This window comes from Kryptolebias marmoratus, linkage group LG17 (genome assembly GCF_001649575.2).
Source record: "Kryptolebias marmoratus isolate JLee-2015 linkage group LG17, ASM164957v2, whole genome shotgun sequence".
NCBI lineage: Eukaryota > Metazoa > Chordata > Actinopteri > Cyprinodontiformes > Rivulidae > Kryptolebias > Kryptolebias marmoratus.
In genome coordinates, this window is record NC_051446.1 from 15,142,298 (window position 1) to 15,164,788 (window position 22,491).

General features: G+C 37.0%; 4 protein-coding genes across 7 annotated transcripts in view; 2 read left to right on the forward strand and 2 right to left on the reverse strand.

Annotated features, from left to right (window-relative positions):
* Positions 1-2,767: 2,767 nt before the first annotated feature.
* rexo4 (REX4 homolog, 3'-5' exonuclease) lies at positions 2,768-6,982 on the reverse strand. Its single transcript, XM_017418285.3, has 8 exons — positions 6,518-6,982; positions 6,090-6,415; positions 5,862-6,008; positions 4,581-4,774; positions 4,369-4,457; positions 4,216-4,290; positions 3,995-4,069; positions 2,768-3,874 (listed from the first exon to the last, which is right to left on the reverse strand). Exons 1-8 carry the CDS (start codon positions 6,734-6,736, stop codon positions 3,752-3,754), a joined length of 1,248 nt encoding a protein of 415 aa, XP_017273774.1. The 5' UTR covers positions 6,737-6,982; the 3' UTR covers positions 2,768-3,751.
* A 156-nt stretch (positions 6,983-7,138) lies between these two features.
* On the forward strand, positions 7,139-9,292 carry LOC108237241 (phosphatidylinositol glycan anchor biosynthesis, class P). The gene is made up of 5 exons (XM_017418549.3): positions 7,139-7,242; positions 7,445-7,529; positions 8,108-8,180; positions 8,298-8,416; positions 8,556-9,292. The coding sequence occupies exons 2-5, from the start codon at positions 7,448-7,450 to the stop codon at positions 8,669-8,671; spliced, it is 390 nt and encodes a 129-aa protein (XP_017274038.1). The 5' UTR covers positions 7,139-7,242; positions 7,445-7,447; the 3' UTR covers positions 8,672-9,292.
* A 501-nt stretch (positions 9,293-9,793) lies between these two features.
* si:dkey-197c15.6 (putative nuclease HARBI1) lies at positions 9,794-12,255 on the forward strand. Its single transcript, XM_017418548.3, has 2 exons — positions 9,794-10,634; positions 11,624-12,255. Exons 1-2 carry the CDS (start codon positions 9,932-9,934, stop codon positions 12,052-12,054), a joined length of 1,134 nt encoding a protein of 377 aa, XP_017274037.1. The 5' UTR covers positions 9,794-9,931; the 3' UTR covers positions 12,055-12,255.
* LOC108237239 (receptor-type tyrosine-protein phosphatase H) overlaps positions 12,121-22,491 on the reverse strand; it is a 17,687-nt gene continuing 7,316 nt past the window's right edge. For 2 of the 4 annotated variants that reach the window (XM_037980846.1, XM_017418544.3), the window contains 16 exons: positions 22,283-22,481; positions 21,725-21,994; positions 21,183-21,452; positions 18,523-18,780; positions 18,101-18,337; positions 17,425-17,682; positions 17,246-17,339; positions 17,103-17,153; positions 16,870-16,951; positions 16,641-16,731; positions 16,426-16,502; positions 15,141-15,275; positions 14,791-14,913; positions 14,485-14,645; positions 12,856-12,991; positions 12,121-12,616 (listed from right to left, as the gene is read on the reverse strand). In XM_037980846.1, coding sequence (XP_037836774.1) covers positions 12,470-12,616; positions 12,856-12,991; positions 14,485-14,645; positions 14,791-14,913; positions 15,141-15,275; positions 16,426-16,502; positions 16,641-16,731; positions 16,870-16,951; positions 17,103-17,153; positions 17,246-17,339; positions 17,425-17,682; positions 18,101-18,337; positions 18,523-18,780; positions 21,183-21,452; positions 21,725-21,994; positions 22,283-22,481 — 2,589 coding nt within the window. In that variant the 3' untranslated portion in view covers positions 12,121-12,469. The remainder of the gene's footprint in view (positions 12,617-12,855; positions 12,992-14,484; positions 14,646-14,790; positions 14,914-15,140; positions 15,276-16,425; positions 16,503-16,640; positions 16,732-16,869; positions 16,952-17,102; positions 17,154-17,245; positions 17,340-17,424; positions 17,683-18,100; positions 18,338-18,522; positions 18,781-21,182; positions 21,453-21,724; positions 21,995-22,282; positions 22,482-22,491) is intronic. The other 2 variants (XM_037980847.1, XM_025006436.2) reach the window with 1 other exon arrangement.

A 22,491-nucleotide genomic window follows, 5' to 3' on the forward strand; every position in this document is an offset into this window, starting at 1 on the left:
TCTCCATCACAACACTTTATGTGGGGGTATTTGCCACAAACCTTCCTCCTGTCTGCTCTCCTTCTGCAGGAGGCCTAATGATGCTTGTACCAAAAGAGACCTAATGGTGCTTTTGCCAGAAGAATGATGATCAGCGAGCAGTTTTCCTGACGGACCTATTGATGGGAAACTGAGAGCAAGATCGCCTCATGAAATTTACAAGAACAGCCAAAGGCCATTCAGTAGGCGCCCAAAACATTTAGCTTTAACCACTAAATGCTCTTTAGAGCAAGGTGCAGAAAGACAAGTGATGACATGAGGATATAGGAGTTAATGAAAATACTTAAAACTATAGCGCAAGGAGCTAATCTAAACTAGACGTTTATAGTTTGGATCATTCAGAAATATGATTAAAAAAGGGAAAAAAATCTAGTTTTCTGATGCTGTAAGGATGGTCGACATTAATCCACCATACAGGTTATTTTTTAAACTAAGATTTAATATCACAAAACAAGCACCAGAACACTTTTGGTTCCAGCAGCAATAACATGAACACTCACCACCACACACACACACACCAAACTATGTCTATTTCCACACATTTAGGAGTGAGGCCACAAAAGACACCATCAAGATACTGTTTTCTACTGTAATCCAAGGTCACTGAAGAAGCTTAAAGTCAAAATACACAATTAACATTTTTTATGTAAGTTGGACATAATGTCACTGAGCAGACCAATGTTTAGACCACTTAAAAGAAAAAAAAAATACAGAGAGTGGCTTAGAAGGCTAAAAAGAAAGAAAACAGCATGACAAACAGAAAAATGTCAGTTCTGACGGTTTCTCCTCTAAACATTTCCACAACATTCCTAGTGTTCATTATTTTAACCATGCAATGTTTTTACTGGTCTGATTCCCACAGCAAAAGTGTGATCATTAAAAGGTCAAATAGCGAGATGGAGAGCTCGTACAATCACTGGCAACTCACTCTGAACACGAGTCACGACAGAATACTTTCACATCCATGTATCACAGCTTCTGATTACGTGGATGTGAAACAGTTCTAACACCACAGACACCTGTTAAAAGGTGACTGAACCCCTCTGTTTGAATCTAATTGTGTTTCTAAAACTTGTTCTATATCCTCAGATAACTGAGTCAGTTCAGCATACTATCACTTCTGTTATTTGCATCTTTTTTAGCCCTGCAGCACCACAAACACAGATACATCTGCAGGTGCTGTTCAGAGCTCACGGAGAATTTGACCTCTCTGAAACCAACAGGCTGTGCTCGTCCTGTAAAGTCTGTAACAACAGTGTTCAGAGTCTCCATCAAATGTGTTTATTGGCATCTATCTTCTTCCGGCAATCAGTAGACTACCACAGTAATCATGTAGTAATGCTGATAAAACTAACACCGATTTATTATCTGTGACTGAAAAGAACTTTCAAAAATCTCTCACTTAGATTTGAGTAACTTGCGGCTGGGTTTGGTAAGTAACCCTTTAAAACTCAAGTCATCTACACCTTGTATTTTCAGTTCAAGGTACAGTTCAGATCTTTTGAAATGAGGTTCTGCAGAGAGGTTGTGAATATTAATATATTACCTGTTGTAGATAAGTGATAGAAAATTGATGTAAGTAATTCTCATGATTCAGTAAGTTTCCAAGGTCATTGAGGACCGTGACTTGTTTTTCGGTACAAACATGTTCTGCTTTTTCTTTGATTGCTCAACTAGAACTGCATGGAACAGTTTCAGATCGCTTTCTAACAAATAGTAAAAGAGGAACAATCCCGTCCTAGGACATTAATTATTACTTTCTCACTGACAATTAATTTTTTTTTATCCTGTAGAAAAAGGTTGAAAATGGGACCAACTCATAAGCACCAAATATGAGTAAGTTCCACCAGTTCAGATGGTTCATTTCTGGCATTAAGGAAAAAAAGGTAATAAATTAGAATTGTGCCACTCAAGGTGGCTGCATGTTGGAGTAGCTCTGTTACTCATTCTGAGATATTGCTTTTGAAAATGTTATTCCTCTTTTTTTCTTGATGTAAATCACTTTTTTTGGATCATTATTTCCTCTGGTATCGGATCCTGTGCAGCTGGAGGGATTTTTACAGAAACCCTTTTTTACCTTTGGACATTTTGTTATGATACGTAACTATGACAACAAGTGTTAAATGTGAAGAACACTGAAGTCCAGTCATGGCCAGAACCAAGCAGACTGCCTGTAAATCCACCGTAGGTAAAGCTCCCAGGAAGCAGCTCGGCACCAAAGCTGCCAGCAAGAGCGCTCCCGGCCATCAGCGGAGTGAAGAAGCCTCATCTCTACAGGCTCTGTACCGTGGTTCTCAAGGAAATCCACCACTACCAGAAGTCCACCGAGCAGCTAATCCAGAAGCTGCCCTTCTAGCACCTGGTCCGGGAGATCGCCCAGGACTTCAAGACCGACCTGAGCTTTCAGAGCACAGCCGTCATGGCTCAGCAGGAGGCCAGCGAGGCTCAACTGGTGGGGCTCTTTGAGGACACCAGGGCCGAGGACACATCGGAACAGACGGCTATAAGAGATCCTTCCTGCCCACAGCCAACAGCATCTATAACAACTCTTTAACAAAACCAGAATTATGAACTACAACATTTAATTTTCCTTTGGGATTAATAAAGTATCTTTGATTTGAATTGAATCGAATTGAAATACATTAGCTTGTATGGCAGTATGTTTCAGCCACACGTTTTCAAATGTCCAAATTAAAAGTAAACCATGATGTGAGACAAAAGAGGTGGATGAAGCTCTATTATGATTGTTTATTTTATATAAAATGAGACCACAATATACAGTTTGTGATTGTGTCCAAATCTTATGAGCTCTAAACAGCAGTCTGAAGAGGATGCTGGATGGTGGATGAGTTGAAATCATGTCTCCGACCAGAAAATAACATTTTGAAAGAACAAAAAAAAATAAGTCTACAAGAATTCAAGGAAGAAATTTGACTGAAAGGGTCAGTATCTGCAGAGGATCCAGACTCTTGTGAACAGTTTGCTCCCTAAACAGGTCCAGCTCATGTGCTCAAAAAAACAAAACATTCAGCTTTCCATAACTCTTCTGATCGATAAAACAACAACAAAGTCACAAACCTAAAGGGTGTCACTTAAAGCGAGCTCAAAATATTCAGGCTTATTTGTGTGTTTGTTGCTTTAAATAACCTTAAAACTTCCAGGATTTTGGCTATCAACTTGTTTTTACCTCCGTCAGGTTTTATGCACACTCTCAAAACAAGGGAACACACACAACATGAGAGGATTCTTTTTCTGACAATAAAAATATTTGATAAAGTGTTGATTCTTCCATTCAACAGAATCACAACAACTTTCATATTTGATTAAAATGCAAAGCTTTGAACAGAACTGGTTTGATGTGTTGCCATGGTAACTGAGCCAGCTTTAAGGCACTGACAACTCTGGGCCTAAAGATTATCATACATTACTAACCCAGTAATCTGGCTTTATAGTACACACCTTTGCAGCCTCGTATTCAACTGTCAGGCTAATGAAATCATTTTTTATTCATTCATTTCGTTGTTATATCTTTAAATAGGGTATCCATCTGCTTTGTTTGGTGTTTTATAATACCTAGTTTTTCTCCACAGCCCACTTGTGGTTTATTTTTCTTCTGAAAATAAACAATTTCAGTCATGTCTGCTCTCATCAGGAGACGGTTTGTCCTCTTGCATACTGGTTTTGAATTTTAAATCCACTCAGCCTTCTCTTCTTACTTGGGTTTCCTCTCATTTTTCGTCTTTAAGTCTTTGTTTTTCTTGGAGGCTTTAATCTCTGCTTCCCACTGTTTCTTTACCAGAGTGTACAGCCTCATGGTAGCCTGTGCATCTTGGACCTGGAAAATGCAGGAAGAACTCTTTGTATGTTTGGTTTGGCAACTTTATGCTTGAAATCATCCATCATCATCACGAGAGGCAGTGCACGTTTTAATCATTTTACTGAGAAGGTGACTTACAGATGAATGTTCACCCTGCTGCACCTTTACGTTGAGAACTTCTCTACAGAGGACTTTCAGTGAGGGCCGGCCGCTCTAAAAATAGAAAATCGTGTTATTACAATTTAAACTTCATAATTTGATTGGGGACTTCTTAAAGTGCTTGGGTGTGGGGGTCCACATGTATCGGGGAGTCTCGTTCAAACAGTTTGAAAGTATTAGTGATTGCATATTGTTATTACCTTGGCAATAGTTTTGAAGGGTTTATACTTCTGAGTGTCCCTGATTTTCTTTTTAGGATGATCCAAGTGCAGAATCTGAAACCACTTCAGAGGTTAATAGGAGTTTGTTTCAACATGATTTTTTAAAATAATTAGTTAAAAGTAATCACCTACCTTTAAGTCATTGTGTATAGCATGTCCCACAACTATTCTCTCTTGCAGGATGTTTGCAACTTCCCTCTGCACAGTCTGTACATCCTCTCCTGCGGTGAGATAAACATAGACAGTAAATATCATCATAATAAAAAAGGAACAAGAGACACTTTAAAATAATGACCCGTAACTCTTAAACAAGTGCAGTTGTTTTATTGTCCATTTCAACTCACCATCCTTGATGTCCTCTGGTCGGATCCCGCTTACATCTGTTCTGTAGTCTGTCACTTTCTCTGTGGGTTTCACGTATTTGTCATAGATGCATTTCCCAAACTGGTTGACGATGGACACTCGAGCCAAGATGCTGTCCTCCCCATCAGGACCGACTCCCACCATCTCACAATCGATGGCCACAGCTTTTGTGAGGCTAAAACCAGAGGATACCAAACAAGTCAAACATCCTGAACTAGAAATATTTTTCTGTTGACACCAACTTAAAAGTCTGTCCATATAGAATGGACCATGCAGATTTCTACACAACCTTCCTTTTCTTGTTAACTGCCTTCCTACAATGCTGCACAAGCTACAGATGTCGATGTGGAAATGGTTAGCGAAAATACAAGATTTGTTATATAATGTACAATGACAATAAACACTTCGCATTATATGACAAACATAAAAAATAAAAATACATGCATCAGTCAGAAGCCTGGACGCTAAAATTGGAGATGTGGGGCATCTATTTAATACACATAAGTTATACACCAATCAAGAAAAACATCATGACTCCCTCTTCTTATAAAACCAAATCTGGGAGGGTAGTGACTTAGAATATGTGGTACCAGGATGCTGGAACTACATTCATTTGGATTGTTTATTTGACAGAAATGACCAATAGCCAGGGAGTGTCTGTATTACAGTATCTTTGTGCTGTTAGCCAGTTAAAGTATAACAAACTGGAAATTTTAATACATGTTCAAAGAGTTTTATAACATATTTTTATGTTTTAATAAGAGGTGTTATCACACAAACTGGAAAATGGCTGTAATAAATTTTTAAATGATTTTTGTTAGTGTTGTAACCTATGGTTTTCTTGGTTTTTTTTTTGGTATTTGACGAAATCGCCCCGATTTAGTTTTGACATTATTACCAAGAACCAAAAGCTGGTTGCAAGACATTAAAAAATAGTGAAAATGTGCATTGCTAAGAAAAATAATATTTTTCTGATCCAGGAGAAATTTGGGTCTTATTCTTAACTTTGTGTTTGCAGTTTAGACTAGACTAAGTCTTTTTAAGGGCTGTCAAAAAAAAAAAATAATCCAAACGAAACCAACGAATGAGACTTGAAAAGAGTCTTAAAAATTTGGCTCTTCGGGCCAAAGTTTAAAGAAGTTAAAACAGAGTTCTTTTGGGCTTCCATTAATTTAATATAAGTTTCAACATTAAGTCTCGTTAGGAAAGTTTTCTTTCATAATAAAAATGCTGCAAACATAATTGACTGTGCCGTCACTAACCCTTCAAAAGCTTTCTCCTTCACCAAAGTGCTCTCTGTGTCTTTGCTACTGAGTATTCCCTGTTTCCTCCTCATGATCTCTGCTGCCTCTGCTCCTAACGTTTCCTCAACATCATCGGGGTCAACATCATCGAACCAAAGATCCTCCCTGCAACAACACATGATGAGACGAGTTATATATAAATATTCTGGTAGCAGACACCAGCTGAAGTTAATACAGTGTACATACTCTGTAGGTTTCCTCTCCTCAGCTACATATTTTGTTCTCTTCGCTGCAGGTTCGCTGTTTGACTTTCCTTTGTCCTTTTTTCGTTTTGGAGCAGCAGGCTCCTGCGTGTCTGAGGAAGAGGGGTCATTCAAGTTCACAGCAGTTTCCTTGGGGACATTTTTAGGAGCACATTTGTGCTTCTGTTTTTTCACAGAGTCTGTCTGGGTGGAAGTAGCATTGCCCTTGGAAACACCTTTCAAAGCATTTTCTTTTGCCTTCTTTAAAAAGACTCCGTTCTGTTTCGGTGTCACTGGACTCTTTTTCTCCAGCTGACTGGCCTTTAGGATCTGTGGGAAGTTTCACAAAAATAACTGAGTTCTACAAACACTTAAAAATACACAGCATAAGATATGTGATGTGTTGGTATCGTATGTTTGTATAAAACAAACCTCTTGTAATGTTTTCCAGTTAGAAGAGAACTGCTGGGCACCTTCTGGAGAAGCAGTTTGCTGAGTTTTAGCCTTTTCTTGGTGCTTCAGTGGGACTGTCACCTTTTTAAACTTTTTCTTCTTGTTGTGTTTTATCCAAAACTTCTTCCTCTTGTCTTTAGCTGTAGGCTTCTGTGTTTTTGATTCAGAGTGCGTTTTCTTCTTCTCCGCCTTAGACATTATTAAGGTCTGTTTTAATCAGCCACGCTGACATGCAGAGCTGTTTTTAAGCTAACGTTTAAAAAGTTGCTGTCGTCACACCGAGAAATGTCTTCTTTTAGTAAATCTACAACAAAACGATACAAATGCAGATAAACTGCCTCAATACTTCACGAAAAAGTAAACGAAATCTGGTCACTTGTTAGATTCACCTAAACCATGCTGCTGTTGTATTTCCCATTTGTTCAACGTCCAAATGCGTCCGTCTAACACAAGACGTACTAATTTAGATGCTTCCACGTAGTTAAAAAGCAAATTTAATATAAATAATGTTCCAACTATCAGAAATAAATGTATGTAAAATATCATGTTTTATGTATTTATTTATTTATTTTTAAAATACGTTGATGGTAGTTTTGTACAATTTTGTTCGATCGCGGAACTTCTGATCCCGGAAACGTTTCCCACCGAACCAATGCTAACGGAACATCTCCAACGCTGCTGTTTTCATCTTGATCGAAACGAAGGTTTTGGGACAAATATTGTTTCTTAGTGTTACATTAGTAACTCAACTTTGTTTAGTCATTATTTGAAAAAGTAACGTGATCGTATCTGATGATATTCAGATAACTGACAGATTAATTCCCATAAATCTGAATTTTCTCATTTAGAAGTTTGAGTTTAATATATATTGGTATCTCCTCGTTTCTTTGGGGTTTGTGTTTTCAGATCATGGTTATAAACTCCCCGTCTCCTCTCCCTGAAAGGGCTATTTATGGGTTTGTCCTCTACCTTGGATCACAGTTTGCTTTCTGTAAGTAAAAAATAAATTATTTAATTTCTCTTGTTTTACACACACACGTAAAACAGGACTGTGTACTTCCTTGTTCCAGATCCGTATGGTATTAAAAGTTAGTCGAGCACACTTAGTTTGAGCACACTTGCATCTAAAACCAACTTTACAGATTTATCCACAATTGTTTAATAACCCTACTAATTAAGAAACAAAATACAACTTAGTAAGATTCCACTAAGGTAACAAAAGTTTTCAACTGATTTTGTTTCTTTCTTTTTGTTGTTGTTTATTTATTTATTTTAAAAAAATCTATGACATGATATGAGCTGGGATGGTTAAATGATCTGGCACTTGAGTAATCCATACATAAAAAAGAGGGAAAAAAGCTATTTGAAAAAGTTATTTTTCATTTTATTACATTCTAATATAGGAAACGGCATGACCTTGTGTGACGTGTTATCAGTATACAAAACCTGACATATAAAAGTGATTACAAATAGCTCACAACTCTAATTAAAAATATATAATGTATCTTTAATATAAATTCAAACAATCACATGAACAGTATCTGTAATATTATTATTCTCCATTCACAGTTCTGTACTGTCTGTGGGCATTTGTACCAGAAGAGTGGCTTCATTCAATAGGGCTCACTTACTGGCCTCAAAAGTAAGTATAATCATTGTAGGAACAAGTTTTCCAAATTATTACCCAGTTTTTTCAATTTCCATAAAACACTGTGTTAGTATTTTAACAACCATTTAACAGAAACCTTGTGTTTCGTAGGTACTGGGCTCTTGCAGTTCCATTCTACCTGCTGGTGGCATTATTGGTCTTTGTTGTTGTGTTGTTTGGAGTGAACATGAACAACACGGCTCCACTGGACTCTGTGGACAACATCACAGGTAAGGTGTGGTGTAGCCACTGGGCTGAACCGGGATTCTAGATACTTTTAACGATGTCACGAAAATCATTCCTGAAATTACTAGATAAAAGAATACTGTAATGTTTGTTGTTATTTTAATTATTTTTTTTCTGTCACAGATGTATTTGCACAAGGACAGAGGACAGATAACTACCAGAAGGCGGGGATACCCCTCCTGAAGGATGTCTCCATCAGTGAAGTCAACAAAATGTTTTATTTATCGCCTGAGACGTAACAGACATTCTCACAGATCTGTTGGCAGGGTTTAAGGGAAGCTGCTAAAATTTGACTTTTTTGTTTCCTAAAAGAAAAACGCTGTGAATTACACATTTTAAGATAAAACGTATTAAATCAGGTGTCTTCTTGTATAGATTAATATATATTAGGTTACAATTAAATGTTTGTTATGTTATTAAAACATTTTTTTCTCAGAGCATTAGAAGCAAATCACTATACTGACATTTACAACACGTTTGCAGCCTTTTGATATTTATTGTATCATAGTCTATCATTTAAAGGAGGTCAAACAGTAACAGTTGATAACCTTTTTCCAGTAGTTTGTTTTTTGATGATAAATCCCTACTGGTCACTTTTCTTTTTATTACAACAACTTAATTATTGAAGAACTGATAGTGATATATGTTGTGGTTAGATGGCTTTTTGTCCACTCTGGTAAGGATTAGGAGGTTCAGATTTGTTAAAGATTTCTAACGAACAGACTTTTTTTCTTGGCCTCAAAATCTTGGTTTAATTAAACGTTTCATTTTCTGAATACAACACAGTGGGTCAGTAAAGACACCATTTTCTTTTGTACTTGTGTCTATTAAATAAAGACTTTGACATATAACAAAATTAATTTTTTTTTTTTTTTCTTTGAATTGGGGTTTTAGTTGCAGTTGGCGTTTGTATTATAAAATGTTAACTCGCATATAAAAGAGCTTCAGGTCAATATAGATACTTTTTATTTTTAACTGCAACAATTTTTGCTTTACATATGCAGTCCAGTATTTGTCATAATTCTAATAGTATCTTTATTTTACAGAAAAAGGTAATTCAAGCGCAAACTTAATTCTGACTCAGAAGTCAAAATTGTTTTGTTTTTGTGGGGAAAATAGAATGAGATGATAATGAAGAGTTTTGATTTTATGTTGGATAAAACAAATGGTCCCTAACAGGGATCACATTTATCTGGACTGCACAAAACATTTTAGTGGTTTATTTTCATCGAATTAGTTCACAATTCTGTCCGCTAGGTGGTGAAAACATACAACTTTAGCTACCGCAGAAAATAAAAAAAGAATTGGTTAAATGAATGACCACCAGGGGGCGCCGGCGCTTCATTTGCGTGCGGTTCTTATGGCAAGAAGAAGAATTGTCCTGTATTGTTTAGCTATCTGTGCCTAAGCTGTTTCTCGCATTTTTAAAAGTTTATTCCTTTTAGTTTGTTAGCCCTATTACCAGTCACACATAGTATTTAGGTGGTAGTTGTAGATAAATGGCCTTTGCGGTGCCGGTGTGGCTCGCTGTCCAGGAGGAGCTCTTCGGGACCGGCGAGCCGGAGGAAGATGATCTGAGTTCCGCTGCTCCAAGTTGTTTCGACAGTTTCACCGACGAGGATTTGTTCGAGATGTTCCACCTCTCCAGGCCCTGCATCGCTTTCATCACAGAGGCCGTGCGGAACCGCATGAAAACGGCCGCCTTTAAGAGACCCGCACCGTCCGTGGACGTGATGGTCATGCTAGCGCTGAACTTTTACGCACAGGGGCTCTTCACCCCCGCCGTCGCGTGGAAAACAGGGACGCAGCAGCCGGTCAGCCTCACCACGGTGGTGAACACAATGTCCGGAGTCATCGCGGGCATGTCCGATGTTTTCATCTCGTTCCCCGTCACCGCCGAAGCCAAAACCAGAACCGCCTCCAAGACCAAGGAGCTCTGCGGGATCCCCGACGTGCTGGGCGTCCTGGCTCCGGCGCACTTCAAGATCAGAGCCTCCCCCTACGACAAGAGCTCCTTCAAGTCTTTCATCAACGCGCTCGGGTACACGTCGGTGGTGAGCCAGGTGATCTGTGACCCTGAGAGCAACATCCTGAGCGTTGAGAAGTGCTGCGTGGGCCGCACGTACGAACAGGAAATGTGGGAATCCTCGTTCAAGGGGAGGGAAGTGGAGGAAGACGTACACGGACCATTTTGGCTTATTGGTAAGACACAGGAGAATCATTAGGTTATGGGCACGGACACGGAAAAGACTGTTCTCTGCAAACAAGCTCTGCCATGTTCTCAAACACCATTTAATTAATAAAAACACGGAAGGTTCTGAGTCCCTCCAACAACACTCCCACCCCCCAATAAATAAATAAAAACAAACTGAGGGTCCACATACAGGAGTCTCACAGCTCTCCACCATGTGTCGCAGTTCCTAACAGCCAACTACAGCTGTCTGCCAAGGAAACAAAACAAGTGGACAAAACAGTTCAATTTTCTTTCCAGCCCAGTAATAATACAAGGTCAAAGCTTATTCTTACAACACTTTACAAATCCCTATACAGCACAGCCATGATTTATTAATGACTTCCTATATTATTTTTATGAGCGCTGTTTTATAGGCCACTGTTGCAGTGACTGCTCTAACTTCCAACATAACTTTCTGATGATCCAAGTAAATAAAAAATGCCTACATATTGATGTGTGAACTGTATACAGTGCACAGAGAACCAAGTTCAAAAGAAATGGTGAATGCTGCCAGTGGCTCATTGGAGTCATCACGGTAACCGCATGGTAATGGCAGGCAGTCTGTCACTCCCTGACTCCAAACTTAAGAGAAGCAGACAGAAACAGACTGAAAATTAAGCCTCAGACAGTCGCTGTGCAGAAACTACAAGTCGGATCTTATATGAATTCCATGAGGAGCAGAAGACGCTGAGGGTCCCACGTAAATTCTTATGTTTCTGCAGAGTTTTATGTAGGAGGTGCAAGTTAAAAAGATCTTTTATTTCCAGTTTTGAAGATAATATTTTAAGCTAATATATATCTGAATTCTGTGGAAACTTGGTTGTGCACTCTTAATTCTGTGGGGATGTGAGAAAAAACACAAGTCTTATAGCAGGTTTATAACACTGTCAGAAATAATATTTTAATCATTTTTTTAGTGCTGAATTAATTGTAGCCTTCTCTCTTGTGTCCTAAAAAGGTGGGAAAGGTTACCGCTTAAGCAAACACGTCTTGACTGCTGTGTCAGAGCCTGCAAACGACAGCGAGATCCGCTTCAACGAAGCCCACGCAAAGATCCATAATGTCATGCAGACGACGCTCAGCTCCATGAAGAGGCGTTTCAAGTGTCTCATGCAACTTGGGTTTGTAGATGATGGCTCCTTGAACAAAAAGTCAAACATTATCAAGGCATGCAGCGTGCTGCACAACATTGCCCAAAAGTTTTCCATTCCTCTTCCACCTGCTGCTGGTAAAACTGAGTCTCCATATCCAGGCAAGCAATGCTCAGCCACTGTAGAGGTTGTCACTGAGGCACTAAAAGCAAGACAGGAACTCATTGAAAAGAACTTCTCTGTTCTTTCCAAAAGTCTGGACCCACCGGACTGCAGTACTTCAAAGGAGGACGTCTAAAGAGACCATCTGCTATGAAGTTAAGGAGGTGAAATGGACAAGCAGTGGACACTCAGCTAGTTCCGCAAAATTCACTGCAATTTTATTTGGAAACTTGTTTTAAATACAAAATATTTAATTTTATGTACATATTAGTTTCTTTTTTTTTTTTACTTCAACATCTTTTTAATGCTAATAAAATCTTACATAATCTCTGGTTAACCGAAGCCTCATTTTCTTATAATAGTATTATTAATGGAACACACACGTCAAATAAAAAGAACAACAATGCAAAATGAAAATATTAAAAAGAACATTCAAGTACAGTTAAAATGTAATGTGTAAATATATCTATAATTCTATTCATAACAAGACAATGTTGACATAAGAATTAGCCATTAAGTGCGAAGAAACAAAGTGCAGGCTTGAGGCTTGTTTAGGCGTTAGTCTTGTGGTTGTGAAATTCTCTGAGCGCAGTGGCGTTGGCATAAATCATATCTGCATTCTCGTAAATGTTTTCTTCCTGCTTCTCGTTCTGCTGAAGGCTGTCCATGATGCATTGGTGCAGAAAAACATACTGAGACTAAAAAGACATTTAGAAAAAACAAACAAACAAAGGTTTCTCATTATTCAAAATGCAGGGCTGTGTAAAATGGGTGTTATTTTAACGTAGTGTGTGGTTTTAGACACTGGCTGACACTTATTTGCTCGCAGAGTTGACCAAGTCTTTATGTTGCACACAAAAGGTTGCAACTTAAGATTACAAAATAAACTTTGCGGTTTAGTACAGCTGAACAGTTGGGTCATTCTGAAACAACTTACCTCAGTCTGCACCATGTGTGATCGATGCTGCCTCATCCTGTGCACAAAGTCGTTGATGCTGACAGCGTGTTCTTTCTGCAGCTGCTGAAGCAGCACATCCAGCGCGATGATAGTACCTGTCCTCCCCACTCCAGCACTGAGAAAAAGACAGAAAATGCACCATTAGAGTCATCAAAAAATAATCCTAATTGTTTTTAATTTTATGTGTGAATTATTCACTCTTGTTCATAAAACACTAAGTCAACCACAGCTGTTTCACTTGTTGTTCTTAATGCATGGTCCACCAGGGAGAATTATACAGTACAGAAATATATTACATATTTGTATATTTTATCAGCCAAAAACTATTAAAGAATGATGTATATGTTATAACAGTAACACTGCGGTCATGAGGAGAAATTAAAGTCCACCTTTTTTCAGTTCTAAGGCTTTACGTATCAGGATGCAATAAAAATAGTCTTTACCAAAATTATTCAAATCTAACTTCAAGTGTACAAAAAACATACAACAGATTCCAAAACAAAAATGAAGCCAAAATGGAAAAGCAGTGTTTGAAATACTACGTCTTGTTGCTTCCACAAGATTTAGGAGGGAAAGTATCAGCCAGGAGCTGCTGATCAAATGAGCTTGATGAACTGATCATCATCAGTGTGACCACCTCTTTAAAAGTCGGAGTTCTGGCAACTTGCTGTTTGGGAGCGTACAGGTGTGTGTTAACACAATGCCAGAGAGGAAAGGCATCAGCAATGACCTTAGAGAAGCAACTGTTTCTGACAATTAAACTGGAAAGGGTCAAAGGACATTTCCAAACAAATTAGAGTATATCAGTGAGAGAGATTATTCAAAAGTGGACAATGTTTAGGATAGCTGCCAGTTTTCCCAAACATGGATATCCCAGCAAATTCACTCCAAGGTCGGACTGTGCAAATTTAAAAACCTCAAGAACTAATGTACATCTCCGACTCTGCAGAGCTCAGAAAACGGGTTAATTGTTAAAGTTATTAAAAAAGATTGACCAAGTATGATGTCTTTGGAAGGGTTGAAGGAGAAAGCCTCTTCTCTTCAAAAAGAACATGGCAGCACAACTTCGGTTTGAAAAGTTTGAATACAGCAAATCAGCACAAATGTCTTCTACCAACTGTCAAGCACAGTGTTAGAAAGATGATCATTTGGGCTTGTTTTCAGTCATAGTCCAGACCACAACCTCGAAATGCTGTGGTGGAACCATAATGTGCAGAAACAAATGTCTGCAAACCTTAATATACTGAAGCAATGGCCAAAATTCCTCCACAACTATGTGAGAGACTGATAAAGTCATACAGAAAACAACTACTGACAGAGCTATTGATGCGAAATTTGGTTCTACAAGCTACCGAATCGTGGAGGGGACTTAGTTTTTTTACACACAGCTTTTCCATTTTTTGTTTGTTTTTGGTTCATAAATAATAAGACGGTGCAATCTGTTGTGTGTTTTGTACACTTGTAAGAATCAGGATGATACTGTTTCTTCCCCAAGTTTTTTTTTTAGCACACATTTCACATAAAAAAACCTGCTGCCTCAATACAAGTACAAGTACTCCACAAGTGGTTGGTGGGGGTTTCTCTTCAGTTGTCCAGTTTTCTCTGTACCTGCAGTGAACCACAGTTGGAGCTTTCGTCTCTTCACTCTCGATGTGCCGTCTCACCAGACCTCTGAATTGGATCAAGACTTCAGTGCCCTGAGGGACTCCGTGGTCAGGCCAGGCGGTAAAGTGGAAATGTTTTACGCTGCGCTCCTCTGAGTTGTTTTTCTGTACAAAAGGGTTTCATGCAGGAAATCAGTTAACAAATGTACAGAATGCTGTAGCAGTTGATAAATGATACTAAGCCACCAGCATTGTTTTAAAAGAATAAAATAAGCAACTAAAAACATTTATTATCATTCTGTAAACGCACATTTTTTACTCTAAACTCCCTTAGTGTCCAGTTGGGCTCCTTTTGTTCAGATATTAATGTGACCAACAGTTCTCCATGAAGGCACGGCCTCTGGTCTTCAGGCCAGTAATGCTCACACTTGGTCTAAGAGGAAAATAAAACAACAAATAAGTTACAGTAATCCTTTTTCTGTATTTTCTCTTGTCAGATAAAGAAAGCTATACGGTCATGGCTCCAACAAACATGTATTTATATATATACAACACATTACCCAGTACAGCAGATGAGTGACAATGAATTGCTGCTTTTTAGGTGAATGCTACTTTAAAATCTGCCAGTAAAATAACTTTGACATTTTTCTGAAAACTTACCCGTCCTGCTTCAGTGCAGTTGGTTACCATGACAATGCCTCTAACTCTTTGCTCCCAAATCATTCTCCAGAAATCCTTGACTGTTGAGGGCAGAGGACCCTGAGAGGCAATATACTCTCTGTTCCTGTCGTAGCCCTAAGAAGAAGTGAACATAGATGGTTTATAAATAACTTCACAGCTCAGAACTGAAATACAGGCTCTTAGATCAGCATATTTTGCTGGTTTTAAAATCAATGTGAATATTCAAGCATTTTAACAAACATTTAGAATAAACTGTAAATGTCAAAATCCACAGTGAACATTTCATGATTATTAAACCCTCCCTTTCTTCTTTAAGCACATGAGTAATCAACATTTTTTTAAACATTAATAGCGATAAGAAGGTGGTGCACAGTTTTATAAACAATATTTACACCGTCGAAGTACATAAGTGGAGCAGAAGTCATCACGAAGAAGACAAAGTCCAAGGCACACCTGTAGGTGTGAGTTGATCAGCAGTTAGGTCTACTATACATCTAAAAACAAAGTAGTAAAATAGGACTGAATTTAAAAATAGAGATCTAATAAGAAGTAGTTGGCATAAAGTGGCATCCTTTTTATTTATAGGACTGCAAAGAGGTGACAGGAACCATGACTTGACAACAAAAGAGATGAGGAACATAACCACTGAGACCAAAAAAAAAGAGGAAGTCAATAAAAAAAGTCACAGCTAACACAGTTTGTCACAGTTCAGTCAGTCATAGGAGCCTACTTTAACATAACATGTTCTTCACAATAGAAAAGTTAGTACTGATTTTATTTTGGGCTTTTAAATCTTTAAACTCTTATAAACTCATTTTGGTTTTGAGACCAGTGAAGGATGTACAATTAGATATGTAGGTCATTTTATAAAACTGTTTTTAAAATAAAATAACATCTAACATAAGCAGATTACTGATGATTTAATGTTATTTAGACACCGATGAAGTAGAGCAGTGAAACACCTGCCTTGCTGTCTTATGTATTTGACTCTGGTACAGTACAGTGGTTTTGTGTTTGAATGGAAATATTGTTGACTTCTGACTACAAAAACAAGTTTTTGATACAGTTAATGACCAAGAAGCTGTTGGAATAAATTTTATCTTACATCCTTTAGAGGCTGCCATCTTTAGTTTAAACAAGGAAGACTGTAAAATGTACAAACATCAATATTATGTTTTAAATAAGCACACGACTGAGCTGTACTGAAAAAGTAAGGCACCCCCACCAGAAATTGTCAAAAATAATTAACACACAGGTTACTTACTGGCATGTAACTGGCATTTATGTAGTCTAAGATCTCACTGGGACTTGATGTATTTAGTTTCACCCGACACCAGTCATCTAAAGTAAGGAAAAAAAAAGTGAAGGTGCAAGTTGCTCACGCTGCAATGTATGCTAACAGAGTTCCAATTATTTTAAACCACACATAATCACCACAGTTCATGATAACACAAATCAGTGCTGAGAGGACAAACTTACAGGGCAGAATGTTGGTGAATCGGTTCTTCCCTTTGTTTTCAGGAAGAGTTGCTGCCTTGCGTGTTTGGTCGGTGCCAACAGAAGCCAGTTCCTATGTGGAAGTGAAAAACCGATGCACCGTAAAATTAAACCATAATTGAAAACCAACAGAGTTAAAGCATGAAAAAGTAAACACGTTCTGAAACGCAGACAAGGAAGAAAAGCAATGCGTTTGGATATTTTTGGGCACCTCATATTCCTGACTGAAACCTCTGTTTTCATCCAAGCTCATCTGATAGAAGTGGTCTGGAAATTTAGCAACAGAAATAACCCTGAAAGAAAACAGCAGAAGTAGAATATTTTATTCCTTTACAACCCTACTGACATAAATTTTACAGCACTGAGCAATGTTAAACCTAGTGTGTGATTTACACTGTCAGCAACTGACAAGATTACTTTGGAGGTTATAAATCTCATACTCACTTCCCTTTTGCCCCAGCTTTCCTGGATCCAGCAATGAATGACTTTTTTCTGCTGTGGAAAGACATCACTTGACTGTTTAAAGGACTGACAGGTTAAATTTCAAAGATACAGGTTTATCATTTTGTCACTGAGGCAGGACCAACCTGATAATATCTGGTCTTTTGAGGAAAATGAGTACAAACACACAGGCAAGAACACAAAAAAGCAGGACACCCATCACTGACCCTGCAATGACTCCTATAGGAAGTAAAATAGTGATTAAATCAGTTAGAACATGTGACTTTTAGTACAAAACTAAACATGTCTTAGATCTTCTACTCACCTCTGTTATCAGTATTGCACAAGAAAACAGACGATTCAGAACATCTGCTACCAGACAGTGAAACTAAAGACACTTTGTATGTTTTGGCAGGTTGAAGTCCATTTATGACAAGCTGCTTCTCAGTTTGATTTACGAGGTAAGACTGGTCAGACATGTTAACCCTGACCTTCTGCCACACACCAGCCGGATTATCCCAGATAATACGAGCAGAATAACCAGAACCCCAGTTTTTACAGTGACCAGTTAACCAAGGGGGAACTGTGTGATTTAAACAAACAAACAAAACAAAACAGACATTCAGTCACACATGATATTTAATATGGCAACAAAACAATCAATGACTTGTCAAAATACACAAAAAGTGCTATTTTTTTTATATTTTTGACAGATTCCGTTACAAGCAAATTAAAATATCACCTTCATTATAAATAAAGGATTAATAATTCCATTATTTTGTGGGGTTGATGTCGATTTTTTTATTACAATAATGAGGCAAGGGCACATTGACACGCATTAAACTGCAACAATCATTAATTCACAGTTTATCTCCTAACGATACAGCTGAAAGCACCAACAGCCTAATCCCTAATGTACAGACTTTAAAAAAATTAATTTTACAAACTGTATAATGTCTGTGTAAAACAAACAATATGTTGTGAGAAAGAGTAGTACTTACTAATAGTCACACTGGCGTTTCTTACACACTGTGAGAGGAGTGTGGATTGTATTTCATGCTCAAGACTTATCACATACGTTGCACCAGGAGAGAGGTCAGTGAACGACACATTTCTGCCTGTAGAACTGGTATAAACTGAGGGTCCAAAAGTGGCAGATGCTTTTGAGAACACGCCTTTAACTGTTCCTTGGATTGATGTGTTAGTAACACGCCATGTTACACTCTCACAGTCTATTTCTGAAATGGAGATGAAAATTATTCCAGACAAGTCTTTATTTCTTACATTTAGCACGATTCAATATTAATAACATTAGCCTAAATAAAACAGGACTGTTTGGCTCTTCTAGTTTTACAAGTGGAGTAACGTTTTATAGTAAAAACTTTAATTAAGAGTTTATCAAAATGAAAGTCTTTATACATACGTGTTAATATGAAACCATTATAAGCAGTGCTGTTGAGTCCAGAGAAATGTGTGATCACGCTGAATGAATACAGTGTTCCAGGTTGGAGATTTGACACCGTATATGACATAGTGTTTGATGAGTTTTTTGAATCAGTTGATGCATTAGTAGCATTAGTACTAACATGGTATTCCCAGCCTTGATTTAGAATTTCCCACTTTATAATTGAACTGTTCAGAGAGCGCTCTGTAACTCTGACTGAAGACACCGTTAGAGGAACTGAAAAGAAAAAGAAAACAAAACTTAGAGGAGCATAAATTGTTATTACTTTAAAACAAGTGAAAAAAATTGCTTTAAACATATTACTGTTACAGATTCTAGACTTCTTATATTCAAATAATTGTTGCTGCAGAATGACAGTACGTAATGTTGAAGTTTCCTTTTGATGTTTTACAAAAAGTCATACGGTACATGAAAAACAACACAATTTTATGGGGTATTTTTTTACAGAAATTGTTTTATTTAGTCCAAACTATGTATGATTCTTGTGTTTTTTGAGTGGCACAAACTTATTAAATGATGAAGAAATTGTTAGAAAAGGACATTATTGACAATTTGATGTTATACTGTGGCTTGAACTCATGTATGCCTATAACATTCGAAAAACAAGGATTTAAAAATAAAAATAATAATAATAATATTCTTTGACAGATGACAATGTTGTCCAAATGATTTTTTTTTCAAGCAGTTAAAGCTGTTTACAAGGGTGATTTTCCATTACATAATGTTTAGTTTCCCTCAGTGCTGATAATTTCTCAGAAAACCGACACAAAAAGAATGGAAAACATTTCTTGAGTTTCAAAGTAAATAGTGTAACAAAGAAGAGTGAAGAAACTAGTTAGTTGTGCTTGTAAAGTTTAAATCTATATCTGATTTCTTGGAAGGAAATAACATTCATTTGAATTTAATTGAAGAAAAAAATTATACTGTAAATGTTATCCAGTTCTATCCACTGTGGTTACGCTTGTCACATTTTGTTCAACTAGTTTAGTTTGTGTCATGAAAAGCAAAAAGAATAGATCCTAAATTTTAAACAACTTTTGAGGTGAATTAGTTAGGTTTTAGTTGCTTCAGGTATTATTTAAAAAACAGTCTTCCCAGAAGAACAATACAAAGATGTTTCTAAAAATTTAGATTAGATATTTTTTAGAGATTTCAATAACAATAAAAATAACAATATCTGCTTTACACTTTTTTGATTATGTCAAAAAGTGCTTTACAAAAAGATAGACAGTAAAGCAAATAGAAAGTTGAACGATTCTTCATAAACCAGCAATAAAAATGAGTAAGATTATTTCAAACTCTGTCAAAAGCTTTCAAAAAGAGGAAGGGGGAATGTGGAAGTTAGGTCCTTAGTATTATCTATGGGCGTTTAGTTTTGTTAAATAAGGATTTTTAGAAAAAGGTCACAAAATAAGATCTGTGAATTGTTAGCAGAGGTCTTTATCCATATCTCAACGATTAATAGATGACTTTACATATGTTTATGAATGTTTAAAAGTTAAATTGTACAATTCACAAAAATAAAATAAAAAACCCAACTGTCTTTTTTAAACCAAGCTACAGCAATTTACCCTTGGTTGAGGAAGAACTGACTGATACCTGAGTATGACACATTATAGTCAGTGAGAGTAAACAACTTCATGCTTAACTCTTTGTAAGTTAGTATATGAAAGACATGGTTTGTGACACTGTCCTACGGAGGAAAAGAGAAGACTGAGAGACAAGTTCAGTACCAAAATAGAAAATAAAATATTAATAAAAGATTCCAAAAAAGCCTGTAAGGCAATACTTGATAACTACCAATAACTTCAAAACCATTCAAAAGGACTTAATTTGGGGTGCCACAAAGAATGACTTCACATTTAGAATATAAGATAATTTTGGTCAACTCAAGGTTTAATGTTTGAGAAACAACCTTACATTTGCAAGCCTGTTAGGTTTTGTGGGTTTCTTCAGCACCTAACATCTATGTCTTGAACACATAAAAAAGTAACATATACATCAATACTGCTACTACTACTACTACTACTACTACTACTACTACTACTACTACTGCTGCTATTGCTACTGCTACTACTACTACTACTACTACTACTACTACTACTACTACTAATAATAATAATAATAATAATAATAATAATAATAATAATATTGAGCAAATCCAGAGGACACTATTGCTATGCCAGCATGTCCTGGTTTGTTTTACTGTAATTTATCACTGAAAGAACAGTAAATTTTCTCTACTGTTTTTGTTGTTGTTGTTGACACAGAAGAGATACAGAAATGATTAACCATAATGCATCATTTTGTATTAAGTAACATTTCACTCCTAATATTGAATATTGAATCAAAGTATATAACTAAGGATTTTCTAAACTGTTTCCTTTGCAGTGCTGTATTGTTCTGATTTTATATTATACATTGTTATAGCTCTGTTGTTTCATTTAAATCAACTGATTCTTGTGTTTTATGAGCAGCTACAATATTAAGAAGCATGAATTACAAATGACATAAATCCCCCCAAAAATTATTATAATTTTTTTTGACAGGTTTTCCGCAGTTAGTTACTATTTGCAATACTGTAAACACAACTTGGTCAAAATTACCAGATCATCTACCTGTCGCAGCAGGATGGTGGTATCCAGAGCTGTTGACTTCTTTGAACACAGTGAAAACAGTAAAATTGTATTCTCTCCCAGCTGTCAGATTAGAGATCACATATCTCACTGTTGAATTTTCAGGACATGCAGGGACATTCTCCACCTTATTACTCCCATGGACTTCATACTGCAGTTTGTATTTTAAGATATCTTCAACCTTGTCCCACTGCAGAGTTATACTGCTTTCATCCTGGGTCACAGCTGTTACATTTCCTACATTACCAGGAGCTAAAAAACAAAGAGACAGAAGCAGTTTAGAACAAGACTTGAGAACAATATTTGTAGCTGACAGTCAAATCATTATCAATGTAAAAAAAGACAGCGGTTGATAAAAAAAAAATATATGGTATTATTGTTGTCAAAGAAGTTGTTTTCAACATTGTTGAAAACTACAATTATGTTGTATTTGTTATGCAGTTATTAACTAGTTTCACTTGGGTTTTTTTTTACAATTATGTCAACACATTTTGTTTACATCCTAACATTACCAGATCATCTACCTGTCGGAGCAGGATGGTGGTATCCAGAGCTGTCGACTCTTTTGAACACAGTGAATACAGTAAAATTGTATTCTCTCCCAGCAGTCAGACCAGAGACCACAGTTTCCACAGTGTCCACTGCTAAATTTCCAGATACAGTGACATTTATCACCTTCCCATCGACTTTATACTGCAGTTTGTATTTTAAGATATCTTCAACCTTGTCCCACTGCAGAGTTATACTGCTTTCATTCTGTGTCACAACGGTTACATTTCTTACATTAACAGGAGCTAAAAAACAAAAAGGAGACAGAAGCATTTTAGAACAAGACTTAAGAACAATTTGTGGCTGACAGTCAAATCAGTATCAATGTAAAAAAAAGACCATGGTTGATTAAAAACAAACCAACAAAAAAACAAAATATTGGTAATATTGTTGTCAAAGAAGTTGTTTTGAACATTGTTCAGATCTATAATTGTGTTGTATTTGTTATGCGGTTATTAACTAGTTTCACTTGGTTACTTTTTACAATTATGTCAACACATTTTTCTACATCCTAACATTACCAGATCATGTACCTGTCGGAGCAGGATGGTGGTATCCAGAGCTGTCGACTCCTTCAAACACAGTGAAAACAGTAAAATTGTATTCTCTCCCAGCAGTCAGACCAGAGACCACAGTTTCCACAGTGTCCACTGCTAAATTTCCAGATACAGTGACATTCATCACCTTCCCATCGACTGTATACTGCAGTTTGTATTTTAAGATATCTTCAACCTTGTCCCAC

What these genes read in the sequence shown, in the direction of transcription:
- rexo4 (XM_017418285.3), bottom strand. Translation starts at nt 6,736, where the DNA reads ATGTCTAAGGCGGAGAAGAAGAAAACGCACTCTGAATCAAAAACACAG. An exon ending in ACTGGAAAACATTACAAGAG is followed by an intron (nt 6,416 to 6,517) that starts GTTTGTTTTATA and finishes AACTTCCCACAG; the next exon opens with ATCCTAAAGGCCAGTCAGCT. An exon ending in GAGGAGAGGAAACCTACAGA is followed by an intron (nt 6,009 to 6,089) that starts GTATGTACACTG and finishes GTGTTGTTGCAG; the next exon opens with GGAGGATCTTTGGTTCGATG.
- LOC108237241 (XM_017418549.3), top strand. Translation starts at nt 7,448, where the DNA reads ATGGTTATAAACTCCCCGTCTCCTCTCCCTGAAAGGGCTATTTATGGG. An exon ending in TGGATCACAGTTTGCTTTCT is followed by an intron (nt 7,530 to 8,107) that starts GTAAGTAAAAAA and finishes CTCCATTCACAG; the next exon opens with TTCTGTACTGTCTGTGGGCA. An exon ending in CTCACTTACTGGCCTCAAAA is followed by an intron (nt 8,181 to 8,297) that starts GTAAGTATAATC and finishes TGTGTTTCGTAG; the next exon opens with GTACTGGGCTCTTGCAGTTC.
- si:dkey-197c15.6 (XM_017418548.3), top strand. Translation starts at nt 9,932, where the DNA reads ATGGCCTTTGCGGTGCCGGTGTGGCTCGCTGTCCAGGAGGAGCTCTTC. An exon ending in CGGACCATTTTGGCTTATTG is followed by an intron (nt 10,635 to 11,623) that starts GTAAGACACAGG and finishes TGTCCTAAAAAG; the next exon opens with GTGGGAAAGGTTACCGCTTA.